This window comes from Grammomys surdaster, unplaced genomic scaffold, assembly GCF_004785775.1.
Source record: "Grammomys surdaster isolate TR1022 unplaced genomic scaffold, NIH_TR_1.0 126035, whole genome shotgun sequence".
Taxonomy (NCBI): domain Eukaryota; kingdom Metazoa; phylum Chordata; class Mammalia; order Rodentia; family Muridae; genus Grammomys; species Grammomys surdaster.
The window spans coordinates 1,499,236-1,526,917 of NW_021620848.1; the positions used below are offsets into that span (position 1 = coordinate 1,499,236).

Sequence of the window (27,682 nt, forward strand, 5' to 3'; positions counted from 1 at the left end):
TAACTAATTTGGATAAGGTTTTCTTCTATATTTATCGATTCCTCAAGGGATTAAATTTTTAATTCTTTGTTACTGTTTTTCCTGTTTTTCTTTTCTGGATTTCAGCTTTCTGTTTGATGTTTGTTTGTAAGTACATAGTGCTATGAACTTTCCTCTTAACACCACTTTCATTGTGCCTCCTAAGTTTGGATACATTGTATATGCATCTTCACTTAATTCTATGAAGTCTTTCATTTCTTTCTTTATTTGTTTCCTGACCATTTTTTTCATTTAGTAGATAGTTGTTCAGTTTCAAAGAGTTTGTAAGTTTTCTGTTGTTTCTGTTGTTAATATCCAGTTTCAATCCATGGTGATCTGATTTTATTCCATTTTTCTTGTATATGTTAAGAAATGCTTTGTGTCTGAATATGACTAAATCCACAGTAAATATAGGACCTAATTTTTTGTTTGATTAAGTAAGTCTTGTTTTATATCTTGGCTTCAAGAACTATGCAGTGTAAGTATGATTTGCAGTGAGAAAGGTCAACTTCCCTTGAAAATCCATAGATGGAAATAAAGTATCCCAAAAAGTAGAGTGGATAGGAACATGTAATTATATTATCTGTAATCTATCATCTAAATATTATCTATCATTTAAATGTCTCCAACATATCTGTCATTCATACACTATATCACAGTGACTCTCCACTCATCCATTTGTCTATACTCTATTGTTGATATGTCTTATTTATCTATACATATATTATCAATCCTCAATCCATCATCTATAGATTCATAATCTATCCATCCATCCATTTATCTATCATCTATTTTTGTAATATGTATTTGTTATATCTACCTTATTATTTTCATCTGTATCATCAATCAACTACTTTTCTATCATAAATTCTCATCTATCATCTATATATAATCTATGATTATATATATATGTATATACATATATATATAATCTTTCAACTCATCTATCTATCATCTATAATCTATCATCTGTCTATCCATATTATCAATTTGTAGCATAAATGTCTGAAAAAGCCTTGGAGTAAGGTACATTAAATTAGCATTTAGATTTGGAATTCATAGATTGAAGCATACAGGGGTTTTGATACTAGAAAAAGAAAACTAAAGAAGCTTTGAAGTAATAAGAGAACTAAGGAAAGTAAGAATGAAACAGGAATGAGGAGGAAGAAGAAGGAAGCAGAAAATAGGGGAAGAGAAGGACTAAGATCAATAAAAGCATATGTGAGATGGGTGACCAGCAGTCAAAGATGGCATTTCTATGTTTTATATCTGTCTTCTAGCTACATTTAGAGAAAATACTATTTTTTCAGCATAGTCCTTATTCCTTAAAGATCTTCATTCTTTAAATATTGTAGAATATAGTTTTAAATCTATCTATAGAAGTGTTTTATATGTATTATATTTTTGTAATAGCTAACAAAATGCTGGGTTTTTTTTTTACATTCAACCCTGATGAAAGACATATAAGTCTAGTCAGAGTTTAGTATGTGTTTTCCTATGAATGTTCAATTAACACAATTAAAATGATTGTTTGTCTGTTTTATTAAGCCCAAATTTGAAACAAGAAAATATGTTTATAACTATGTAATAAATTAAATAAACTATACAAGATATTTGAAGAATTTAAAAATAAGAAAATTTTAATAGTTCTTAGGTCTGTTTTTCAGTTTAATATTTTAATCCTTCAATGAGAATACTCCCACAAGTATAAGCAATATGTGGTATGTGTCATATATATATATATATATATATATATATATATATATATATATGAGTCTATGTCAAGAAGTAAAAGGAAATGCCTGTAGTCTGTATACTGTTGACAATCAAGCACAGTCAACGTGCCATGCCCTGCTTTGGGAAGAAAACTGACTATTCCTTAGGATTTGGAAAAACTAGATATCCTTAAGTGTTTTGAAGTTCATTTTGAAAAGAAGATATTTTGTTAATATTTATATCATTATATTTATGTGTGTGTGCACATTCACAGATACATATGAAGGAGAGAGGAGATGCCTGCAGAGGCAAGAGGCAATGTATAGCCCTGAATCTAGATTTCCAGGTAGATACGAACTACCTGTTGTAAGTGGTAACAATCAAATATAGTTCTCTAGAAGATCAGTGTATATTCTTAATAACTGAGCCAAGATTATAAATATTAAAGACAATGAATATTTGCATAGCAAAGAAATTTTCTAGTAAATCATTAATTATATTTTGTTTCAATTTAGATTTCTGCTAATGATAAAATCTAATGAAATATTTATTTTATTAGAGAGACAATTCAAGTAATGCTTAGATTGTCTTGGTGAATACTGCTTGTGAGTACATAGAAAGAAAAAGATGTATGCAACTTCTGTTGATATTATTTTATCTAATACTTGTGGTTCATAAAAGATGATACCTTAGAAGAGAACATAAGGAAAATAGAATAGAATTTAGTGATCTATAGAGAGTTGAAAAGAATCTAGAACTTACTAGAATTATTAAAACTGACAAAAGTCTCTGATTCTGTACTAGACATGCAGGTTTTATATGCCATGGAAGAGCAGAAAATTTTTGGATTTTAGTATTTTGTTTTTAATTTATACATTTCCTATATTTGTCTTGTAACTTACATATCAGATTCTGTAATTAATTAAATAAGAAATATTCTCCATACACTTAGGCATTTGAGCACTTGATTTCAAGTTGGTTCCATTATTTATGGAGGTTCTAGAGATTGGCTTTACTGAAGAAATCATGTCGCTAGGGCAGACTGAGAGCAGATAGCTTCACCCTGTGTCCATGTTCACTCTCTCTGCTCCATGTTCCTGTTGTCATGCCTGCTGTTTTCCTTTGCTCACAATGGTGGACAAATATTTCTGGAAACATAAGCCAAAATAAATTATCTTTTATTCACATTGCTTTTGACTATGGTGTATCACAATGCAGAAAGATAATGAATACAGAAGTTGAGACCAGAAAATGGATCATTTATGTGAAGATTCTACAGTGTTGTTTTGTAGAGTGATTTTGATACTTTAGACTGGGAAAGGGATTGGATATAGAAGTCAAAAGAGCAGTCTAATAGAAGCCTGAAGATAGGGATGCTGAGATCAGGGCAGATGGTGAAAGCCTAGATTGAGGGGTTTCAGAGGGAAACAATTTTAATAAACAGGCTAGAGACCTTTGTTATTTCAGGAAAAAAGAAAACATAACTGTTGTAATTATTTTAAACGGCCTCTGGATAAGCTGATTATATAAGCTGTGGTGGCTCTGCATGCCACAGCTAGAAATGGCCAGAAAGAAACACCAGCCCTGCCACCCATGAGATGCCAGCGTGGGAGATGGCTCTGCCAATCTTCCACACTGTCTCTTCAAGGCATTCCGCCATCCATGCGGGCCAAGTAAGAGAATGAGACTCTAATGCTTAAAGATTAATCAAAGGCTTATATATTTGGTAATGATCAGTACCAAGATACCCATATAATCAGAAGTGTAACCCAATACCCATCCTAGATATCCCAACTACCTTTGACTGCTACAGACACGTGAACATCCACCTCCATCTCCTCTTTCTCTCTCTCTCTCTCTTAGTCCTCCTCTTCCTTTTCCTCCTCTCCTCCTCTTCCTCTCCTACCTCCTCCCACATTAGCTCCTCCTACACAAAACAAAACAAACAAACAAACAAAAACCCCAAAAACCTGGCTGCCTTCAAATCTTTTTCTAAGAATTTACTTGAGGCAAAATCAAACTAATGAATTTTTTTGGCAGAGGAAATTTCAAGGCAACAGAATAATAAACCAGCTACCTGATGGCATGTTTGTTACTGATAATGTGTCCATTTATAAAATGAGAGAGCAATTGGGAAGAAAAAAAATACAGAATGTATTGAGTAGAAAAAAAGAGCACTAGGGAGAATAATGGTATGTCCATAGCATGTGTCAGAATAGGGGCTATACTATAACTTTTTAGGAGATTATCACCATTGAGGTCAAGTAAGCTGCTGTGCATTTAAGGTTCTCAGAGGGCAAGGCACAATCCAGATCAAATGCAACTTCTGAAAGGGAGTTTTATGAGTTTACTGCTTCTAAGAAAACAAATGAGTTAAAAAGTTGCTCCTAATATGATTTGAGGACAGCCAATCTTGACAATGCCAGCCATATAGTCATCTGGATTTACAAACATAAAGGATACAAGTACAGAGTGGTAATGGATTCATATTCAATGGTTTCAGAAAAGCTGCTATGACAAGGCAAGACAATTTCTATTTGATGGTTTGAAAGTGAACTCTGGGTTGCAGTGAAGACACCAAGTAGCTATAGAGATGACAAAGTTGTGAGATATCTGCTGGGGAAAGATGTATTTAGGAAGCAGAATCAGCCCAATGGAAAGATGTATATACAGAAAGCAAAGCTGGAATGATGGACCCATCTAAGCCATTTAACACTGGAAAAGGAGCTATAGGATTTGGTTTTGCCCCAGTGAATCCTAGTCTAGTTTGAGGACATTTCCTTATTGTACTCCCACTTCACCCATTTGGTAATATGTATTTGTGCCGCTATATATTGGAAGTCTGCAATCTAAGTTTTGATTTTACAGACGATATAGTTAAGAGATTATCTTGAGTCTTAGGAAACACTTTTGACCTTTGAACAGTGTTCAGACTGTGCAATACCTTAAGAACTTCAGGAGTTGTATCAATATATTTGGTTTTGTGAGGGGCTCAGATATTTCAGGGAATGAAATGTGGCTCTGTGAATGACAGACGTCTCCTGTAGGTGAATATAGTTGAATACTTGGTCCTTGATGCTAATACTGCTTTGGGAGGCTTAAGAATCATGGCCTATGCTGGAAATGGTAAGTAACTAGGTCTGAGCCTTGAGAGTGAATTGCCTTAACTTATTTTTAGTCTATTCTTTGCTTTATGCTGTAGCAAAAGATGTAGCTTCTCAGATTCCTGCTCCTGCTGACGTGCCTGCTGATTTCTCCATGCCTCTACCCTCCCTTGATGGAATCTTCCTGCTCTGCACCCATATCACAAAATAAACTCTGATTATTTTGGTTTGCCTTTGGTCATGATGTTTGATCACAGCAACAAAAAGATGACTAATATAGGCATTAAACTACCTACTCAATACCAGATTTCTCCTGTGATTAGGAATCCTGCAGCTGAAAATCAGTGAGAAGAGAAGGCTTTAAAACAAGAATCAGAAACATGATAAAGGGAGTAGAAAAAAGGAAGGAGGATGGGGGAGAGGGACAAGGACATTACATATGCTACAGAAGGAGTGGGAACCAAGGTGCAGAAAATATACTTCTAGGGTTCTATAAGACTCAAGCAAAACGGAATATTGGAGATTTTCAAGACAGGCCCAGAGATGCAGCTCTCCAGCTAGACTGCAGAGAGAAGCCCTGCTTCTGAATGCCTCTTCACTTTGACATGCAAGGACTAAAAACATGGAATATGAAACATTTTCTCTTGTTTAAATATTGCAAATTTAAAAAGTCACACTACAGACCTATATGAACACAATTAGAGCTGTCTGCTTGTCAAGTCACTGAAGCATAATAATTATAAATGTGTATTAATAGCTTATTTAATGCCCTTTGTTGAACTATGAATCTTCAAGAGGGAATATTTGAGGGAAGTATTTCTTAGTCATTAGGAAACCAGTCTATAGTGCTTGATAAGAATGGTCCTTTGAAATAGAAGCTTAGATTAGGTGGGAATGTTTCACACTGGAGTGGGGGGTTATTCAGGGCTCATACAGGAGAATTGAGGAAGGTGAGATTTCTCTATCACTGAGCACCCAGGAAGCATAAGCCAATTTCACAGTCAGCTTTCTTTTGAATTTCTATCTACTCACCAGTCTAAAGCTCAAAGCATAGACAGAGGAAGAAGGACAATAATGATTTTCATAAGCAAATCTCAAGCATGTCTGCTTATGGCCAGACACACTTTCACTGTTCATTGGAAAGAAAACTAAAGAATCTTAAGCATTGCAAGTCATAACAAAAAGAGTGCATCTGCTAACATTGCATCAGTATAACATTTATCTTGTTAGCAGGATGAAATGAAGCCCAACTTAGGAACAGAGACAAAAAGAGGAATCAAGGCCCTATCAGAAAGGTTGCTTTTGTATATTATACAATCTTACTTTAAAAGTTATTTTATCTATTGTTTAACCATTTTCATATTAAAGTAGCATCATACATAATGCTGAAGAATATCTCATAAATCATCAAAATGATTGGTTGTTTCTTCTTCCTAGATGTGTGCCACCACTATTGTGTGAATTCAGAATCATGTACCATTGGGAATGACGGAAGTGTTGAATGTGTCTGCCCAACACGCTATGAAGGACCAAAATGTGAGATTGACAAATGCGTACGGTGCCACGGGGGCCACTGTATTATAAATAAAGACAATGAAGATATATTTTGCAAGTAAGTAGGCATCCAATTTGCTTCATAAAGCATTTCTATGCTGAAGACTCATGGTTTAGGAAATAAACTATGAAGTCAATTTGATTTTTTTCTAAAATTCTGAATGTCCAACAGTTCACTTTATTATTACTATTATTATTATTATTATTATTACTATTAATTAAGCTGAGGAGGAGGGTGACCCTGTAGGAGGACCAGCAGTCTCAATTAATCTGGAACTCAAGATGTTTCAAACACTGGACCACCAAAAAGGCAGCATATACCAGCTGATATGAGGCCCCCAACATATATACAGCAGAGGACTGACGAGTCTGTGTTCAAACAGAGGTGATGCACCTAATCCTTAACAGTTTAGTGTTTAAAGCTAGAGATGAAGTTCACATTAGCTCACTCTTCAAGATATATGCAAAAACCTGAAGTATGCAACCATCAATGATATTATTAAATTATTCCAGATATAAAATATACACAAGATGTAAGCAATAGCAGAAATGTATTCAGGAACATATACATAGAGCTAAGGATAGGAGTTGTTTGCCTACCAAGGGTTTAATTCACAGGAATGGAAAAGAAGAAGAGGGGGAAATGAAAAGGAAGGAGAGGAGGGATAAAGAGGGATACTAAGAGAAAGTGTTGGTTATGGGAGGTATGGAAGAATAAAACTGAAAGGAAAAGATAATACTAAGTAATTAAGTATCTGTGATGACGATTTATGAGTGCAAAATCACCTTGCTCTGGAAAGATTAGTGATATGGCTGGCCAAATAGGCCTAGAACTACATATATTCTCCCGTTTTATTTATTTTATGTTTTATTTAGTTTTTAGGTTTTAACTGACTAGCACTATTTTGCCAATAAAATGTTTCAGGACATAGTATCTCACACCAGAAAGTGTTATATTTAATAAAGTAAGACAGGAGGAATAGATGAAATTGTAGGACAAGTCTGATCATATGTGTTCAATTCCTATATCCATGCATTAGAAGGAGAGCACAAACTCTCAAATACTGTCTTCTGATCTCTATATCCAGAGCCTCTTGAATTCTTGGATAACACACATAACCACACGGAATTTTGAATATAAGCATTTAGTTATTTCTCATTAATAGTCACAGTGAGTAGATTGAAATTGTTTGTTGTTGTTGTTTTTCTTATCAAATGTCTTTCCTTTTGAAATTATAATTTTATTTTTATTGGTGTTCATTGATTCTTTTGGAGAGAAGCAATTTATATCTCTGATAGATATAAGCACTAAGATTTTTCTTTTCCTAATCTGACTTTGGCAATTACTATCTCAAATAAGTATATGGAATGATGTTTTCTGGAAGCAGATATATCCAAGTTCTGCTTTTTCTTTTAAATGGAATTCTATGCTCACAGATATGGAAAATGCTTCAGGATGTATCAAGTGTAATATCCAAAGAACAGCAAGCATGGGAATGACACTGCTGTGTAACTGTATACAAATGCATATAAATACATACACACACACACACACACAAACACACACACACCAATGTTTATTACATATACAATATTCGGCCTGCATGTATGCCTACAAGCCAGAAGAGGGCACCAGATCTCATAATAGATGGTATTAAGACACAATGTGGTTGCTGGGAATATGCCCCAGGACCTCTGGAAGAGCAGCCAGTGCTCTTAATCTGTTATGATCCATCTCTCTAGCTCCACTAAATTCTACTTCTGTTTTCTTTTGAAATTTGTCTTTAAGACTAAGTGAATGAGAGCAGAACCCAGGAGCTAATGCTAATGTTATTGTTTGTATCATGAAACAAGTTCTCCCCATGAGGTGAGAGATCAGACTCCATGCAAGACAGAGTACTTTGAAGAACCATCTAAAAGAAGTGCTTGGAAAGGGCTGGATTCTGTCACCTCCTTTCTTAGAAATGTTATGAATGAAAGAAAGAGACAGAAAGTGAGCCATAAAATATCTCTGCCAGTGAGAGCTCAGGAATTGGCAGATAAATTATGACACTCTGGCAAACAAATTCCAATAAAATTTTATTACAGGCAATGTTGACAAGTTTTATTTATTTACTCATTTTTATTTATTCTCACTTTAGAATTTACTGTAAATGTGTCTTGTGTTGTCTTTATAAAACAGCATATTCTAAACCTAGCAATTTGGATCATTTGAAAGCATACCATATTTAAGTAAAGTAATTAAAAATGTGACTGATATATATTTCTTTAATAAGTACCTAAAATAAAAATAAATGATCACATGTATCTCCCAAGCCTCATGCGCATAAAAAAGTTTAAAACTCTCCATTAAGAAAGAACTTTATTTCAGTGTGTGAATGGACCTGGAATTTGTTTGTTTGTTTGTTTGTTTGTTTGTTTTAAACAAAATAAGAAAAGGCAAAGTTGAACAGTACAAACTAGCAGCAGAAAAAGAGCCCTAAGAGAAGTTACAAGAATCAAAGACTCACTTGTTCACAAATTCAGGAGTTATACAATAATACTAAACTGAAAACTAAAATGTATACACAATGAACCCATGCAGGCCTTTTGCTTGATGCATCAGTCTCTATGAGTTTGTATGAGCTTTGCTCACTTGACTTCGAGGGCTTTGTTTTCCTGGTGGCCCCTATGACTCTTAACAACATTTCTACCAGACTCCTTTGCAGGGTTCTCTGAGCTCTGAGGGGAAAGATTTCATGAAGACACCATACTTAAATCTATGTCTCATTCTCTTCATAATGTCTTGCTGTTGGTTTTTCTATTTGTTCTCATGTGCTGAGAAAGGAAGATTCTCTAAATAAGGCACCAATCCATGAGTAAAGCGGTATATAGTTAGGAGTCATCTTCTATCACCATTTTTAATTTATCTTTTTAAGTTTTTATTCATTCATTCATCCATTTGTTTGTTTGTTTAAAGACAGGATTTCTCTGTAGTTTTAGCTCTCCTGGAAATTGCTCTGAATAACAGGCTGGCATTGAACTCACAATGATCTGCTTTCTTCAGTCTCCCAAGCCACCAAGACCTAGCACATTTTTTAATTTGTATGTATGTATGCATGTATGTATGTATGTATGTATGTATGTATGTATGTATTCAGTAGTAGTTTGTTTTAACCTAGGTTTCTGAGATAGTCTCTGGTTCATGTTCACCTATGCAGTACAGGTACTATCTCATGGCATGAATCTTAAGTCAAGACATTGATTGGTTACTACTCCCACAAACTTTGTGCTGCCATTACATTAGTATATTTTGCAGGTAGGATGTATTGTAAATCAAAGGTTTTGTGGCTATGTTCATATTTATGCTTATCTTTTGGTAGCCTGCAGTGTTCTTTCCCATACCAAGGACGTAAGAATATAGCTGAGGAGGTTCTATGTAGGCACCAGATCAACCTCTCCATGTTCAATGAAACAAATGGGTATTATTTTCAGCTTTGTAGAGTTGCTGTCAATTTGTAGAGAGTAATCTATTGCCTTGGTCACATTCCACAATGTTTGAAGATTTCTAAGGAACCCTCTTGGCCACCAACTGAACTGGATGTAACACTGTGTTAGTTCTGGAAGCTTTGTTTGGTGATAAAAGATTGCTAGAAGGAACACTGTCTTCCTCATTATTTGGAGGCTTCTTGAGGATCACTTTTATATATTTTAAACAATTTTCACTGTACTCATGTTCTCTGTTCCTTATCAGAATAGGATACATAATGTTTTCTATTAGTCTTTTCCATTTACACAGGGAACGGGAGTTATGAACTGAGTCACCTGCCAAGTTTACCCCGAAAGCACTCGTAGAATCATCCAGCCTGCTCCCATCTACCATATAAATAATTTCATTTAAGGAAGAGAGGGCCAGATGTAGGACCCCTCCCCTAAACTATGCCATAATGGGAAATCAAAATTTACACACACACATACACACACCCCAGATATTTATTACTGGAAGAGGCTGTTGCCATCTATTGGTAGAATTCTTATATTTCAAATGATTTCTCTGGATATATAGATGAAGGAATAAATGGGAATATAAAACAATTGGTAACACTGCATACCCAGTCTAACTTTATAATTAGATGTCTGGTAGTAATTTTTTAAATCACTGGCCTATATAACACTTGAATAGAGAAAAGTGGGATATTTTCACTGTTCTAAAGTCTGTTATGGGATTTCTGATAATGTTCATCCTAGAATTACAGTGAAATTTGGATTAATGTCAGGATATTTTGTAGGTTAAAAGAAATTCTAAACAAAAATTACAAAACAGTTATCTGTTCAATTTTATATAAAAATTCAAATATTATATATATATATATACAACATATTCTTCTTAAGACACTAAATTGCATTTGTTCCACAGTTAAAAATATTTGCAAGCTTCTATCTTCAAGTTCAAATTCAAGTAAACACTAATATTTAAATGGCAAAAATTCTTATAGCTATTGGAAGCAGAAATTTAAAAAAATAAGTTGCAGTTTTATCTTTTAGATAATAAAGTTTGGTATACCCTTATTTTAGGTAAAATTCTACAATGTATAGTGAGCTAACATTTCCTCTTTACATTATTTCTTTAATAAGAACCTGTAGCATTTTCTGTATTGGTTTTCAGTATATCCTGCAAAGAAGAAAAAGAAGTGCTCTTAACACTTAACATTTCAGAAAACAGTAGTTGTTGATGGTATTTGGATCATTTTGTGTGTATATTATAGAGAGAATGTTCATATCAGCTATAAAGTATGTTATATTCTCTATTACATCAGAAGTGAGACCACCTTCACCTGTCCCATGATGGGCTCTGGGTTTATACAGTCCCATTTTACAACTTACATATAAATACTTTACCACATCCACTGATATTTAAAAGAAATGTTATTTTAAAATGTAGGCTTTTAAAACTGTCTTCCAATTCAAATACTGAACAAAATGTATTCAGTGTGTAGATTGCCACCACTCAAACAATCTCCAGCAAGAAACTTGAGTATGCACGTAATAATACAATTGTGAACACCAGAGTTGCTAACCTATTATTTCCAGGAACCTTAATGTCAATAGGAAATGCCCTAAAAGAGATTGTTATATATCTTGAGAAATATAAAATGACCCATTAAAGATACTGCAGCCTGACTTTATTTTTAAGGTCATGTCTAGAATCAGGAATGGGTAGTCTGCTAAAGTTATTCACCATGGAAAGTTGCAAATGGTCAATGGTACTGCAGCATGACTTCATTACCAAGGACACGACAGGACTTATGAAACAACTGATTTTTGTTACCAGTTGCTGGCAAACACTAACATTAAATCAGAATCCATTTTGCAGCAGCAAAGTAGCAGGTGTACACCTTCTTATAGCTCTTAAGGAAAGAAAGCAGATTCCCTAGTGACCTAGAACATAGTTATACTTGCTCACTTTTCTTCAGTGGTAGTCCATGACCAAAGTAGTTGTTTGTATAAAACATAAGACACTATGTTTTTTGTACACATTTCCCGTGAAAGAAGATAGTGTTTATTCTCATATCAAATATGTAATGTGACTGCAATTAAACTGACTTGTAGTTTGCAAGAATGCCAATCTACTTGCTCCTATATTACTTATGCATTGTCAGTTTTAGATTTTTACTAATTAGCTCTATTTTAATAATAAAAACTATGAAGTCAAGGTAGCTCAAGTCTCATTAAGTTCTGCATTTAATAGGGTAAGTTAGGGAGATTTAACATGAAATACTACCTCAAGCTAGAGTACAGAGTATTACCCTGACTCGAAATAAAAGAAAACAAAATAGATTTAACATTGAGTTTAATAATGTGTACTTAACATTTGAACTAAGTTTATTTCCAATTACATTTATTTGTGTCCCTGCCTGCACAAGGGTAGGATAGAACCATGCAGTAGTGTGTACACAGAAACCCGAGGACCACTTGTGAGTGTTGCAGGTCATCTGCTTGGGTGACAAACACTTTTATCTGCTCAGCCATCTTCCCATCCCGAAGGGAGACCTGACATTTCCCAAATCTTCAAAAGTAGAGACAAGATAATGTCTGGGTCTATTACCTAACCAGTCTGAGTAATTTTTAACCTTTAGGCCAATGAATCCCTGTCTTAAAGGAGGTGTATAGCATTCCTGAGGATTAAATACAATGTTGTCCTGTGGCTTCTATACACATTAAAACATAAATGTGTGTACTTCTACACAAATATATGTCCTTTCATAATATAAAAACATACACACAATTAAAACAATTGTAACCCTAACATTTCTTTCTACAAAATGCTACAATGAGAACAGAATGCTGTAGTACTTCTATAGTGTGGCTTATAACTCATACTGATGTTATCAAGTCCTAGTTAACTGAAGAAGAAATGCAGAAAGTCCTCTTAGCATGTAACTGATAGACAAGAGTATTTTCTAACCATATATCTAGATGCTTTAAATTTTTATCAAGATAACGGGGTTAAGAATTAGCAAAGTACCCAAATAACCTCTTATTTTTCTAATAATTAAGTTTCCTCCCATAATATCCTTTTTAGAAAACTTATACTTAGGCATAGACTAGAGTATTCTCAAATAATACACATTCTAGTTTGCAGATGTTTTGTGTCAGCCTTCAACAACAATAATTCTGGTAATATCATTTTCTCTTTTTCCTGTTTCTGCAGCTGCACTAATGGGAAGATTGCCTCTAGCTGTCAATTATGTGATGGCTACTGTTACAATGGCGGCACATGCCAGCTGGACCCTGAGACTAGTGTACCTGTGTGTGTGTGAGTATCTACTAATGTAATTTAAGACAGGGGTGCATGTGGGTAGAATCTCTCTCCTAATGTTTTCCTTTCTCAGGGTAATACATTTAAGTGAGTGTGTCATGCACATCTCTGGTCAATTGTCCCTTCTTGGTTCATGATCTACATAATTCCTTTCCCATCAGTTTGATAAAGATCTCATGAGGAATAGCTCATTCAGTTCTTAGCATCTCTTCATTTCAGACATTCACAGTTTGTCAACTTGGAAGTGCTGAGAAAACTGCTCTGGTTTTACTGACCTTATTAAGCTATATGACACATATAGTTCAGTGTGTGTGTGTGTGTGTGTGTGTGTGTGTGTGTGTGTGTTTGTGTGTGTATGTGTGTTTGTAAATTCCTCAGTAGGTAGGACTATTCTTTAAAAAAAAAAACTTGTATGATACTTTCAAACATATGCTATTATTTGAAGTTCTATCAAGTTCAGAGTATCACGTTATATAAAACAATAAAGTCCTTGGCTCTCTGAGAGTACATTATGTGCAGCCAGGTTGCTATACACCAAGGGAAAGCAGAGATCCTCAATTAGAAAATCTAGAATTTAGTATCTTCCTCTTGTCACTTTGCTGATTTTGTAGACCAGACCACATAAATCCATTTCGTTGATGTGGTCAATGTGTTGAGTTTTGTTTTAACTGAGTAAGGAGATGATGCCCCAAAATGAATACTATCTGCTTCCTTTTCTACAACTTTTTAAAGGAACATGTGATCAGTGTGTATTTGAGGGAGGCAAGCATTCCTGAGATCATTTTTATTTTATATTACTATCAATGTATAATATAAACTTAAACATATATGACAAATAAGTCAGACGCTATATTCAGTTGTATTTTACTGGAATTCTACAGATGCTCTGTGGGGTTTAAAAGTCAGCGCTGTGACCAGAAAGAGAACCCTTGTGATCACTACTGTCAGAATGAGGGGATTTGCACTTTAACTGCGTTTAATGAGCCGAGATGCAAGTAGGTTTAACCTTCCACTTACTGCTGTGCTTCCTGTGACATCATTTCAGGCCACAGTTCATTGGTTTAAATCATGAACATCCACATGCATTTCACAGTGTATATTTAATCTTGGGGCTCATCTCTGTCACATTTAATTAACCTATGCTTTGCTCATAGATAACTGTATACATTGCAGACTGCTAGAGTGTGCAGAAATATAGCAGGTGATGAAAAAGCTACTCATTCTGGTTCCTAAAATCACATATGCTAGAAAGGTAGATTTTAATCCCAGGAGGACAGAAGCAAGTGGTTATATGTCTGTAACTACTATATTTGAAACAGTAGATTTTAAGTTCGACATTTCTATTTCAAAATCTGATGGAATAGCAAACCATTTGTTTCCTAGATTTACATCAGTGGCTGTTTGATTTACTAAGAAAAGAAACAAGTGCATGCCAAAATATTTCAAGAAATTTAATTGCTTTATATATTACATGATTCTTCCTTTAGAGTGTGGTAACTTAGGTATTTATGGAAAGTAAACTCCTATTTTCTTAATACAGTGTCACCTCTGAACTGACCATAGTAGATGTTTGCCATATGTACTTGAGTTTTAGAGTTGGCACATATGGGGAATCTTTTTTAATACTTAGTGTTAAAATCAGCATCCCTGATGGGCACCTTGGAGTACCCTCACTGAAGGTAGGGTCAGCCTAATGAAACCGCAAAGCATAATCATGCTATAATCCCAATATTTCTTAACCAAACCTTAACTATTTTCTTATAAGCTGCTAGAGTTATAATGCAGAAACTTGAAATGTATAAAGTTGGTGTTGAAAAGAATAGTCCTGGGTAAAACCAAAGAGGAATGTTCTGGAGATCAGGGGGTCTGCAGTAAAAGTTTCGGTGCCACTTGAAAGAGAAAATGATGCTTAATTCTGGGGGTGCCTATGGAGGAAAGAATAGACAGAATGGTGACTCATTGGTATTCAGGGTGACTGAATTCAAAGTAATCCTTGGCCCAAAGAAAATGAAGGACTGATTTTATGTTGGTTTTACCATCCCAATAACTTCTTCCCTGGAACCAAGTCTTAGTTTATCCTGTTATTGTTTCACTACTTCTGAGCAAAGTCTGAAAACTGTAGGATCTCTAATTTGCTTCTTCATAATAAACAAGTATATAGATGACTTCCTGTGCAAGGATTACCTATATCACCAGAATAAGAAATCAAAATGGCTCTAGCATTCCACAGTAATGTTTAATTTTAAGCAAATATCACCAGGGTCTAATCATCATCACTAGAGATGGTAAACTCAACAAAAAGGAAACAGGGTAACTCCAGGAGTCTAGAGACTGTCTTTTATTTTTATACAACAATATTTCTGTGTCTATTTGTCCTTATGGAAGTTGGGCTTGTACTGGGATTTTTCTATTCCTTTCATGTTTTTATAAGCAGAAGAAATATGACAAATATCACAATACTTTAAACAGATAAGTTATAAAATTATAGAGAAATCGTATTTTCATTTGCACAGTAATTCATTAAACAAATATAAATAACCAATGAGTAAGGTATTTTCCAACTTTGATAGCTTCATGGCCATAAAACCTGACTCAGAAATACATTACATAATCTCTATAGTTAATGTACATTCTTAAGTTTTTGTCTAACTGCTTACTCTGTTCAGGATGACACACTGTGTTCACACAATTCTGACCACCTGTGAACAATTATGGAATTATGTGATATTACTTTCTCTGAACTTCAATCATCCCAATATGTAATGTTGAGAAATGTAAAAGTCATTTTGACTAGAAGGATGTCTTTTAGGAACAATTAAACAATTTGTTGTTATAATAAAATTGTGATCAACGTGTGAAAAACAACCAAATAAGGGATACTTCATGATTCCAATTGGGAGAATCAAAGGCACTTTAGGTGTTAATAATATTTTGAAACAAAAATGAAAGGAGATTTGAATGTGAGGAATGGCTAAACTCTAGGAAAGAGTAGCATGCTCAAAGTACAATTGATGTGGAAGCCCTAGTGCAGGTTAGTGAGGGCAAGAGACCACTGGGTGGGGATGCTGAGAACACTCTAGGAAGAATATTTGCTGCTTTGAATATTAGCTAAGAAGAAATATAACTTGGACAAATGTATCCAGGAGTAGTTTCCTGTGAACTCCAGTAGTTTCAGTTCCAGAAAGATGAACATTATGTGTGTCTCACTATAACAGACAAAGTGTTTGTTCTTAGAAAGATGTGTTATAAGCCCCTATGCAGACAGAATCCACAAAAATCTACTAACTTCTGGATGAGTCAGTAAGGAACAGCAGAGATTTCTTCCACATTGTTTAGTTAAGAGTTCACTAAAGGAAAAAATAAGAAAAGATAAATATAATTTTGCAATGAAAAAGACTTAGTAGCCATTAAGAGTATTCTTGCTGAAGTACCATTTTAAAAATGTATTTATTTATTTATTTATTTATTTATTCACGTTACATTACAAACACTGCCCCTCCCTACTCCCAGTCCCTTTCACACTGTCTCTCCTCCTATCCCCCATCTTCCCTCTTATTCTCCTTGAGAAAGTGGAGGCCCTCTAGGGATCACTCCACCCTGGAATATCAAGTCTCTGCAGGACTAGGTGCATCCTCTCTCACTGAACTCAGACAAGACAGGACTGTTGGGGAACAAATTTCATAGACAGGCAACAGCTTTAGGGAGAGCCTTAGATCTAGGTGTTGGGGTATTCACATGAAGATTTAGTAGTAGGTTCAGCCCAGGTATGGTCTTTGGTTGGCAGCTCAGTCTCTGAGAGCCTCAAGGGTACAGGTTAGTTAACTCTGTTGGTCATCCTGGGGAATTCCTATCCTCTCAAGGCTATCCTTCCCCCAACTATTTCATAAGACTCCCAGAGCACTTTCCAATGTTTGCAAGTAGACATCTACATCTATTTCAATCAACTACTGAATGCAGTCTCTCAGAGAAGAGTTCCTGAGGTTCCTGTCTACAAGCATAACAGAGAATCATTAATTGTGTCTTGTGTCTGTGATTGGTGCTTGCCTTTGGGGTGGGTCTCAAGTTGGGCCAGTTATTGGTTTCCCGTTCCCTCAGTCTCTGTTCCATCTTTATCTCTGCATTTCACGTAGATGGCAAATTTTGGTGGGTAGGTTGGTGTCCTTATCTCTCCACTGGAATTTTCCCTGGCTACAGGAGATTTGAAGCCCCAAATTTTAATATCTACATTGGTAAAAAAAAAAAAAAAAAAAAAAAAAAAGGAGATCAGATTCATGATCATGTTCATGAATTCCTAAGAAGGACGCTAAGGATATACGAAAATAAAACAAAACCAAACAACAACCAGAAAAACCCCCCAAAAAACAGAACTAAAAGAAACGATCCAAACAAACAAATAAACAAAGCCTTAGGTATCTGTAGCATAGCTACAACTTCTATAGTTATAATCTGTAACTAAATGTAAGTAAAACTTGATATCACTTATGGTTATAGTCAACACAAAGCAATCTAGGTAAAGGATTATGCAGTTCTCACAGCATCTTTCTAGCAAACAAATCTTTTATGGGGAGATGACAAGCAAAGAGTATTTTAGCCTGATCTCTCACAGTAATACTTATGAGTATTTCTAGTGAAAATGTAATGTATACCATTTCATCTAAAACCTTTATAGTAAACAAAATCTGCTACAAGTTCCTTAACATGGTGCTTGCTTTAGTTTCAATGGCATATTATTTTTCCTTTCCTCATGGAGAGAAAAACTACCTGAATTGTATGGGACTAATACATACAGTCGGAAAGTCAATAAAGTATTCAGATATTATGAAGGTGACAGCTCAGTTTTTCTACCTAGAAATTTTATTGCTATATCCTTCAATTTAGGGAACAGATTTGTTGGTTGAAAGCTTTCACTTTTGTCTCTAGATGGCCATTTTCATTTATTACTTTGTGTGCAACAAAAAGAAAATGGCAAAGAAAACTAAAGGAATAAAACATCTTGTATTTTTACATTTATTTGGAGAAAGTTTGGAAGTAGGCAATTGAAAACTGTTGAAACTATAATTTAAAATTCTCTATGATGTTATTTTAACAATATTATTGATTTCTAATTATTATGTTACAACTGAAGTTCAGCATGTAGAAGAATGCAAATTGATCCATTCTTATCTCCTTGTACAAAGCTTAAGTCCAAGTGGATAAGGGACTTTCACATAAAACCAGATACTCTGAAACTAATAGGAGAGAAGGTGGGGAAGACCCTCGAATACCTAGGCACAGGGAAAAGTTCCTGAAAATAACACCAATGGCTTATGCTCTAACAGCAAGAACTGACAAATGGGACCTCATAAAATCAAAAACCTTCTGTAAGGCAAAGGACTGTCAATAGGACAAAATTGTAGCCAACAGATTGGGGAAAGATCTTTATCAATCCTATATCTGATAGAGGGCTAATATCCAATATATACAAAGAACTCAAGAAATTAGACTCCAGACAACCAAATAACCCTATTAAAAAATGGGGCATAGAGCTAAACAAACAATTCTCAACTGAGGAAACTCAAATGGCCAAGAAGCACCTAAAGAAATGTTCAGCACCCTTAGTCATCAGGGAAATGCAAATCAAAACAACCCTGAGATTCCACCTCACACCAGTTAGAGTGGCTAAGATCAAAAACTCAGGTGATAGTAGATGCTGGCGAGGATGTGGAAGAAGAGGAACACTCCTCCATTGTTGGTGAGATTGCAAGATGGTACAACCACTCTGGAAATCAGTCTGGAGGTTCCACAGAAAATCAGACATAACATTAACTGAGGACCCAGCTATACCAAGCCCAGAAGCTTGAAATACCCAAGAGTCAACTCACAGAACACATGAAGCTCATGAAGAAGAAAGACCAAGTGTGGGTGCTTTGGACCTTTTTAGAAGGAGTAATAAAATACTCATGGGAGCAAATATGGAGACAAAGTATGGAACAGAAACTGAATGTGGGGCCATCTGGAGACCATTCCACCTGGGTATCCAGCCCTTGTGCAGTCACCAAGGGTAGACACTGATGTGGATGTCAGGAAGTGCATGCTGACAGGAGCCTGATATAGCTGTCTTCTTAGAGGTCTTCCAGAGTCTGACATATTCAGAGGCAAATGCTCACAGCTAACCACTGAACTGATCAAGGGGTTCCCAGTGGAGGATTTAGAGTGAAGACTGAAGGAGTTGAAAGGGTTTAGGACACCATGAGGAGAGCAACAATACCAACCAACCAGAATCCCCAGGGTCTAAACCACCAGCCTGGGGACACTGAGGGAGGGACCCATGGCTCCAGCTGTATATGCAAGGAAGTATGGTCCTGTCAGGTATAAGTGGGAGAGGAGATTCTTGGTCCCATAAAGGCTGGATGCCGGGTGTGGGGGAATTGGAGGATGGGGATGTGAGTGGGGAGTAGGTGGGGGAACATACTCATAGAAGCAGGAGGAAGGGGGATGGGATAGGAAGTTCCTGGACAGTACAGGGGGACATGGGGTAAAGGGATAACATCTGAAATATAAATTAAATATCCAATAAAATATTAATAAAATGATATTTATGTTTTTATTTTATTTCATGTATATGTTAATTTGTCTGCATGTAAATCTATGCAACACATGCATGACTGGCACCCACATATGCCAGAAAGGGGAAGGCATGGATTTAATCAAGGGGCTAAAGATGGTTGTGAGCCATCATGTGGATTCTAGGAATCAATCCCTGATCCTCTGGAACTGCAGCTACTGCTCTTAACTAGTGAGCTATCTCTCCAGCCACTTAAATGAAAAATAATGAAATTCAATAGTAAGTAGTTCATTCCTCCCTGAGTCTAAGAATTTCTCATAGGTTTAGAGTCACACTTATATGAGATCCAGATATTGTATGCAACATGAACCTCCCTCCATATTACTACTCTATAGCAATGCCTATAGTTCTTTCAGTCATCCACAACAAACAGGTAGTTGGCTCTTGTCAGTTTCCTGTACTCCACTGTCATTCTACATGCACAAAGCTGTGCACACACAAGCCATGGACAATCAGCTGTGTGCAGTACCTCACTGTCTTTGCTCAAGAGGTTCATGAAACCAATTATCGTTTGGTTGTTTCATGTAATTAACTCTTCATATCTCACTGGTCCAAATCAATATGTCAATTCACATTAGCATGTCATTCATTTATAAAGTATGCTTGCTGGATTTTTTTTCCAAGACAAGGTCTTATTCTGTAAACTAAGCTTTTCTAGAATTCAGTATTGAACCCAAGCTGGCCTAGAACAATGACATTCCTTTTACCTTAGCTTCCCAAGTTCTGGCATTTTGAATTGTGAGCCATCACCTTCAGCTGCCTGTTATATTTTTGGTGTCCTTTCTTGGAGCAATATCATCTGTATGTATATACCTTGATATGTACTATGTTTTTAAGACTTACACTGAGCACCTGGGACTATTATATTCAAAGACAGAAGCTTGTGGAACCAATCCCCTTTAACGTTATAAAAGTTAATGCTTTGCACTGTTAAATACATGGTAGGACTAGCCATTCAAAAACACAATTCAATTATGTGTGGTCTCAAGTATTTAGACATAGTTATAATAGGAGCTTTATTATAATCATGTCTTAAAATTAGCTCAGAGTCAGTTTCAAAGAGATACGTTCCAAAATTTCTCTAACATATCATTGAACACACTTGAAAAACAAGCTTCCTATTAACAGAAATTTAAAGAATATCAAAAATGTAATTTATTGTTATAGAGCAACCAAGGGGCTAAGTATTAACTTTATGGAAACAATTTCTCCAAGATACACTCATATCTTTAAACTTAGAATAGTCACAGAACTGTTATCTCTCTGTCTTGGTGTACTGAGTACAAAGATTATAAGTGTATATCACTATCTCAAAGACAAATTTCATATTTAATTTTTTCTATACATTTACTTTTTCACAGCTCAAAATATTATACCAGATTATATCTGGATATATAAGTACCTATATATACCCAAAAATAGGAGATGGAAGTGTACCTTTTGAATTACTAATGCTGTATGAAATGACAAAATACTACCATCTCTTTTGTTCACACTTGTATATGAGAATCTTCTGAGGATAATTATCTAAAGGTCATTCTGGGTTATACAACACCTCAACCCAGTTCAGATAGCACAGTGATGTCTTCTAAAGTCCAAGGGCTTGAATATATTCTGAAGGAGTGTTTGTGTAGCATAAGTAAAGGGCATGAATCCAATAGATAGGACTACAAAAAGAAAATAAAATATATGCTTCATGCAAATATGTTAATAGATGCACATACATACATGTATATATGTGTGTGTGTAATCAGCAATATTCAAATTATATTTTAAGACATTTTCATTAATAGTTTTCCCTGTGAATGCACAGAGCAAATTATTAAAGAACTTATCTTTAATGTAGGACACATATTATTGAGATTTGAATATTGTTGATTTTTAAAGATAGTTCTTCATGTAATTTTATTCTCTTTAATACCCTGAAGTAAAAAAATAAACTCTTAAAGTATATATGAATTTTCTGAAAATGGAAAACTAAAAATATCTACCTCAAGTATTTTATTGCTTCAGAAACCATATCTATTTAGTGGTCACTGTCTTCAAAGGCAACAGGACACTTCCCCATTGTGTGTCATTGCTTCCTGCCCAGGGCAAGAACAGTTTCCCATGTGGTTTAAACAATTTAGCACTGTGAAGTTTTATACTATAGTTTTACATTTCAAGCCAAAGCTAAAAATCTGGTATTCTCCCTCCCTCCCTCCCTCCCTCCCTCCCTCCCTCCCTCCCTCCCTTGCTCCCTCCCCATTTTTTAAATCTAGATTAAATATCAATAGGTATTTGTGTTAGGAAAAGCATGATTTCCACAGAGTTGTACCCTTGTATCTTGCCATTTCAGTTGTGTTCAAAACTTTCACATCTGTTGTTTCAATCTATATTTTATGAGAAAATCATCCCTCCTTAGTGTAGACTTTGGACTTGGAGCATATTTCTGTGAAATTTGCCTTTAAATCCTACCATCACACCCTTAAATGTGTGTGTCTTATCACCTCAAGATAACAAATTCCTTCCCTTGATATGTTGTTTCTGATTTACTCAGTAATTCCCAACCATTAACATGTATTCTGCATGTATCATATAACTACTTTGCATTGCTACAGAGTCTAAGCCTATAGTTTAATAATCACCCCATTGTTGTGTTAGCCTCCAATACTTGTTAATAAATTTCACAGCTAAGAGTCAGAAAAAACAGAATGATTTATTCTAATGTGCACTTGATCTACTTTATCCTCTTTGTTGTTTTCAATCCCATTGTACTGCATTTTCTGAATATTCTAGAGCTTTTATTGTACTCTTTTACTGGAGTCTAGGCAGATTTTATATAGAACATCTTATGAAGAGAAGTTAATTACATTCAGTTTGTTTTGTTTTCTCCATACACTGTTGTTGGTCATCCAGTGTCTTGCTTTGGATATCTCTCTCTGTCTCTCTCTCTGTCTCTCTCTTTCTCTCTGTCTCTCTGTCTCTCTGTCTCTCTGTCTCTCTGTCTCTCTCTCTCTCTCTCTCTCTCTCTCTCTCTCTCTCTGAAAGAATGCAAGAACAGAAGGAAGTTTTCCTAGGCTATTGTACAAAGGCATGAGAGAAGATTGGGATTGTCTGAGGCACTCCTCTGATGTGATGAGACTCCATGACCAAGGAAACTCTTATAAAAGAAAGCAATTAAATTGGTGGTTTACTTAGAGTTTTAGGAGGATAATTAATGATCAATATGGTGGAAAGGATAATGGCAAACATGGTGTCATAGCAGAAGCTGAGAGCTACGTCCAGATCATTAGGCAAGAGAGGGTGAATGAGACATGCTCAGCCTGATGTGAGCTTTCAGAATCTCAAACCCTATCAGAACAATCTTCCTTTAATAAGTACATACTTACTCCTAATCCTTCTAGACTTTGTAAAGTAGTGTCACTTCATAATGACCAAGCATAAAAATATGAGGTTATAGGGTCATTATTATTCAAACCACCACAAATATTTAGGGTTTGGAGGATTATAAATTAAATGAGGCTTGTAGCAAATGATAGTAAACTCTTACATAATTTTCAGCAATTTATATCCTTATCTAAGTGTTTGAAACTGGTTCAAGAATATTAGGGTTTGGTACCTGGCAGCTCTCTGTTGTCCAGTTAGTTGATATTATTTTTCATATGGGGTTGTAATCCCCTTCAGCTCCTTCAGTCCTTCCCCTAGTTTTTCCATTGTGGTCATACGGCCAAGTCTGATGGTAAGCATCCACATTGTATTGGTCAGGTGCTGGAAGAACTTCTCAGGGAACAGCCATACCAGGCTCCTGTCAGCAAGCACTTCTTGGCATCAGCAATAGGGTAGGAGTTTGGTATATGTAGATTGAATGGATCCCTAGGTGTGCCAGTCTCTGGATGGCCTATCCTTCAGTCTCTGTTCCATTTTTTTGTCCCTGCTTTTCCTTTAGACAGGAACGTTTCTGGGTTATAATTTGAGATGCATGGGTACCACATGTCTCCAGCTACTTATGTAGCAGAGGATGACCTTATCTGACATTAAAGAGAGGAGAAGGAGGCTTGATGCCCCAGGATAAGGGGATGCTAGAACAGTGAGATGGGAGTCAGTGAGTGGGTGGAGGAGCACTCTCAGAGATGCAAAGGGAATGGGATGTGGAGTTTGTGGAGGCATAAAGGGTACAGGAGATATCATTTGAAGTGTAAATGAATAAAATGATTAATGAAAAAGAGGTAGTCGGAGAAATCTAATAACTTTGAAGATGCAAGTGGTCACAGTGTTTTTTTTATTCTTTTTTTATTGGATATTATATTTACATTTCAGATGTTATCCCCTTACCCCATTCCCCCATCTCATCCAGGAACCCCCTATTCCATCCTCTGACTTCCTGCTTCTATGTGGTTGTGCCCCAACCTACCCCCCACTCCCACCTCCCCATCCTCCAATTCCCCCACACTAGGCATCTAGCCTTCATGGGACCGAGGATCTCCTCTCCCACCTATGCCTGACAAGGCCATCCTCCCCTATATATACAGCTGGAGTCATGTATCCCTCCCTATGTGCTCCCAGGCTGGTGGTTTAGATATTGGGGAGCTCTGTTTGGTTGGTATTGTTGCTCTTCTCATGGGGCCACAAACCCTTTCAGCTCCTTCAGTCTTCTCTCTCTCTAACTGCTCCATTGGGAACCCCTTGATCAGATCAATGGTTAGCTGTGAGCATCCGCCTCTGAATATGTCAGACTCTGGCAGACGTCTAAGTAGACAGTTATATCGGGCTCCTGTCTGTATGTACTTCCTGACATCCACATCAGTGTCTACTTTTGGTGACTGCCCATGGGATGGATGGATTGTAAAAAATCTTACTGACATGAGAATCAATGAGAACATTGATTCTTAACCTGTACGTTATGACCCTTTTGAAGGTATGTAGACTCTTTTGCTAGGTTCACCTGAAACCATCAGAAAACATAGGTATTTCCAGTACAATGCATAGTAGAAGAAAATTACAATTTTGAAATAGCAATGGAATTAATTTTATTGTTAAAGGCCACCACTAGACGAGGGACTGTATGAAAGTGTCACAGCATTAGAATTATTGAGAACCAATATATTATAAAAAGAATAGTTTTTTAATCTGAGAACATGGCCTGTGTTGTTATAAATTATCTTGCTCAGTCTGCCTTCCAACAGTTCCACATCTCATTCCTCCTTCCCCATCTCCAAGATGATATCTCCAGACTACAACCCTACCCAGCCAGGCCCCAACACTCTCTGGGGGTCTTCAGTCTCTTGAGCATTAATTATCTGCATCTTCTGTCACTGAGGCCAGACCAGGCAGTCCTCTGCTATATATGTGTCAGAGGCCTCATACCAGCTGGTGTATACAACCTGGTTGATGGCTCAGTGTCAGAGATCTCAGAGGCCCAGGTTAATTAAGACTGCTGCTCTTCATATGGGGTCACCCTCCTCTTCAACTTCTTCCAGCCTTTACCTAATTCAATCACAGGAGTCCCTGACTTCAGTCCATTAGTTGGGTGTAAGTATTTGCATCCAGCAAACAAACAGATAATATCAAATTAAGTGAAGGGAAACTTGAAGCAATCCTACTAAAATCAAGGACTAGATAAAATTGCACACTTTCTCACTATCTATTCAATGCAGTTAGAACTCGAAGTTCTAACTAGAGTAATTATATCAAAAAAGGATGTCAGAGAGACACAAATTGGAAATTAAGAAGACAAGTTATCACTATGTGCAGATGCTATGATAGTATACATAGGTGACACCAAAAATTCTACCAGAAATCTTCTACATCTAATAAACAACTTCAGCAAAGTCACTGAATATAAAACTATCTCAAACAAATCAGTAGCCTTCCTTTATACAAGTGATAAACGAGATGAGAAAGCAAATCAGAAAACAATATCCTTAACAATAGTCACAGGAAATATAAAACATCTTGGGGTAACTCTAAACAAACATGTGAAACATCTGTATGACAAGAACTTCAAGTTTCTCAAGAAAGAAATCGAAGAAGACCTCAGAAAATGGAGAGATCTCCCATGCTCATGGACTGGTAGAATTAACATAGTAAAAGTAGGCATCATACCAAAACCCATGGATTTTAAAAAGGAAATTAATAATGAAGCCTAATTTTCAATATAAACAAGTTAAAAAATAACTAATATGTTTCCTAGTAACAGTTACAGACACAGAATAAGAGACTTCACATGCTGGGATTTCAGTTTTGCTAAGATATCTATTATCTTATTGTGAACTCACTGTTTGCATCTATTGTCCCAGACTGTTGTAAGGACTAAAAAACCTAACGTATATAAATCATATAGAATACTGTTTTCCAAACTGTGGACAATTTTATAAACTAAAATTATTATTCACTAGCTTTAAAATGACCAGAAACTAGTATAATCTAGCCCTCAGAAGTCTGGGGGGAAAAAATGGAAACCAAATAAGAACCTCACAGCAAAAGAGTGTACCTGGTATTTAAAGAAAGATATAATTACATTAGCAGCCAATAACTTGCACTGTGGTGACCTTGACAGAAGTGGCCATAGTGGGAGCAGAGAAAAAAAGTACCAAGATGGAAACCTCTTATGATCCCTGAAAGCAAGGCAGGGTTTGACTTTATAATAATAGCCATAGTAAACAGAGGAAGTTTATGCCTCTCTAAGGTGAGCTTGTGAGAAGCTATGTCCAGGTACCAGAGCAGTAGGTGATGGACATCCCCACTTCCTTTGGATTTACCATTGTTCTAATATATTGGTTTTATTAGAAGCACGAGATTGTTTTCCAACTCCTGAGAGAAAATAAAATAGATAGAATGTTCAGCTGCTGTTTGAGAAACTGGGGCTAAGTTTTTGGAAGAAGGATGAAGGGCTATTTCATCTCCTGTAAAGCTCTGTCATTCATTTACAAAAGGAGAAATTAGCCCTCTGTATTTCCAGGCCTGGTTAAGGCCTGACTGCTTACATCCATGGCCTTGCAGAGGGAGCTGGAATCACTGGCTTTAGGAGTCTATCAGGAGAAGCAGACCTTCTTCATGCAGAGCAGGGGCACTAGAGAAAAGAGCCAAGAAAAGTCCAAGGGAGTTTTCAGAGTGATTCTGGGCAAACCTCACATTTCCAGAAAGGTTGTGAGCAGGTGATCTTAAGCAACCTGTGCTGCCTATGCTTCTTCAGTCAGATCACTGCATGTTACTAATTTGTTTCTGCCCCTAGGAGTAGTTTGAAAACGTAAAACATGAAATGTGCATGTTGTTCAGAGCAGCAAAAACTCGATATAGCCTGACACATCAATACTTGTCCTTTATAGTCCCAGGTGACAAGCTATAACTTGTTCTAGCTTTTTCCCTGCTTGTCAAGCTGCCAGGAATAGATACCACACATCATATATTTCTGAGTAAGTTTAAACTATAGATTGTACCCTCAGAAGATAGTGATCCTGCTTACTAATGAGAGATTAGTGTATAGTTGATATAACATTAATATAGTATTTATTTTCAAAGAATAAATAATTTTGTGAATCTTCCTATTAATGTTTTCACCTCTCCTTCCTCTCCTTCCAATCCAATCTCCTACTCTCATTCTCAGATCTCTAGCGAACCACGTGCTGTGACATTCCCTTCCTCTTAGATTCCATCTCCAAGAGGTCACATAGACCTTCTCCTCCCTCACTCCTTCCCCAACTCATGTCAACACTAGCGGGCATTCCCTGTAAACCAACCTTCTATGTTTCTCAGGGAATCAGGTAGTCTAATCACAGATATTTAAGTCTCTCTTTTCTCATTCAAATTCAATCCTCACTGTCAACTCCAGTTCTTCAGCATACCATGACTGTGGCTTCTCCTACTTCATCCCCACCTACAGTGGATCATCCTTCCATTTTTTTTCAA

General features: G+C 36.1%; 1 protein-coding gene across 1 annotated transcript in view; it reads left to right on the plus strand.

Moving 5' to 3' along the window:
• The window catches only part of Lrp1b (LDL receptor related protein 1B), a 1,533,520-nt gene that overhangs the window by 1,489,474 nt on the left and 16,364 nt on the right, over positions 1-27,682 (plus strand). The window contains exons 84-85 of the mRNA XM_028754677.1: positions 6,276-6,450; positions 13,084-13,188. Of these exons, the coding sequence (XP_028610510.1) occupies positions 6,276-6,450; positions 13,084-13,188 (280 nt within the window). The remainder of the gene's footprint in view (positions 1-6,275; positions 6,451-13,083; positions 13,189-27,682) is intronic.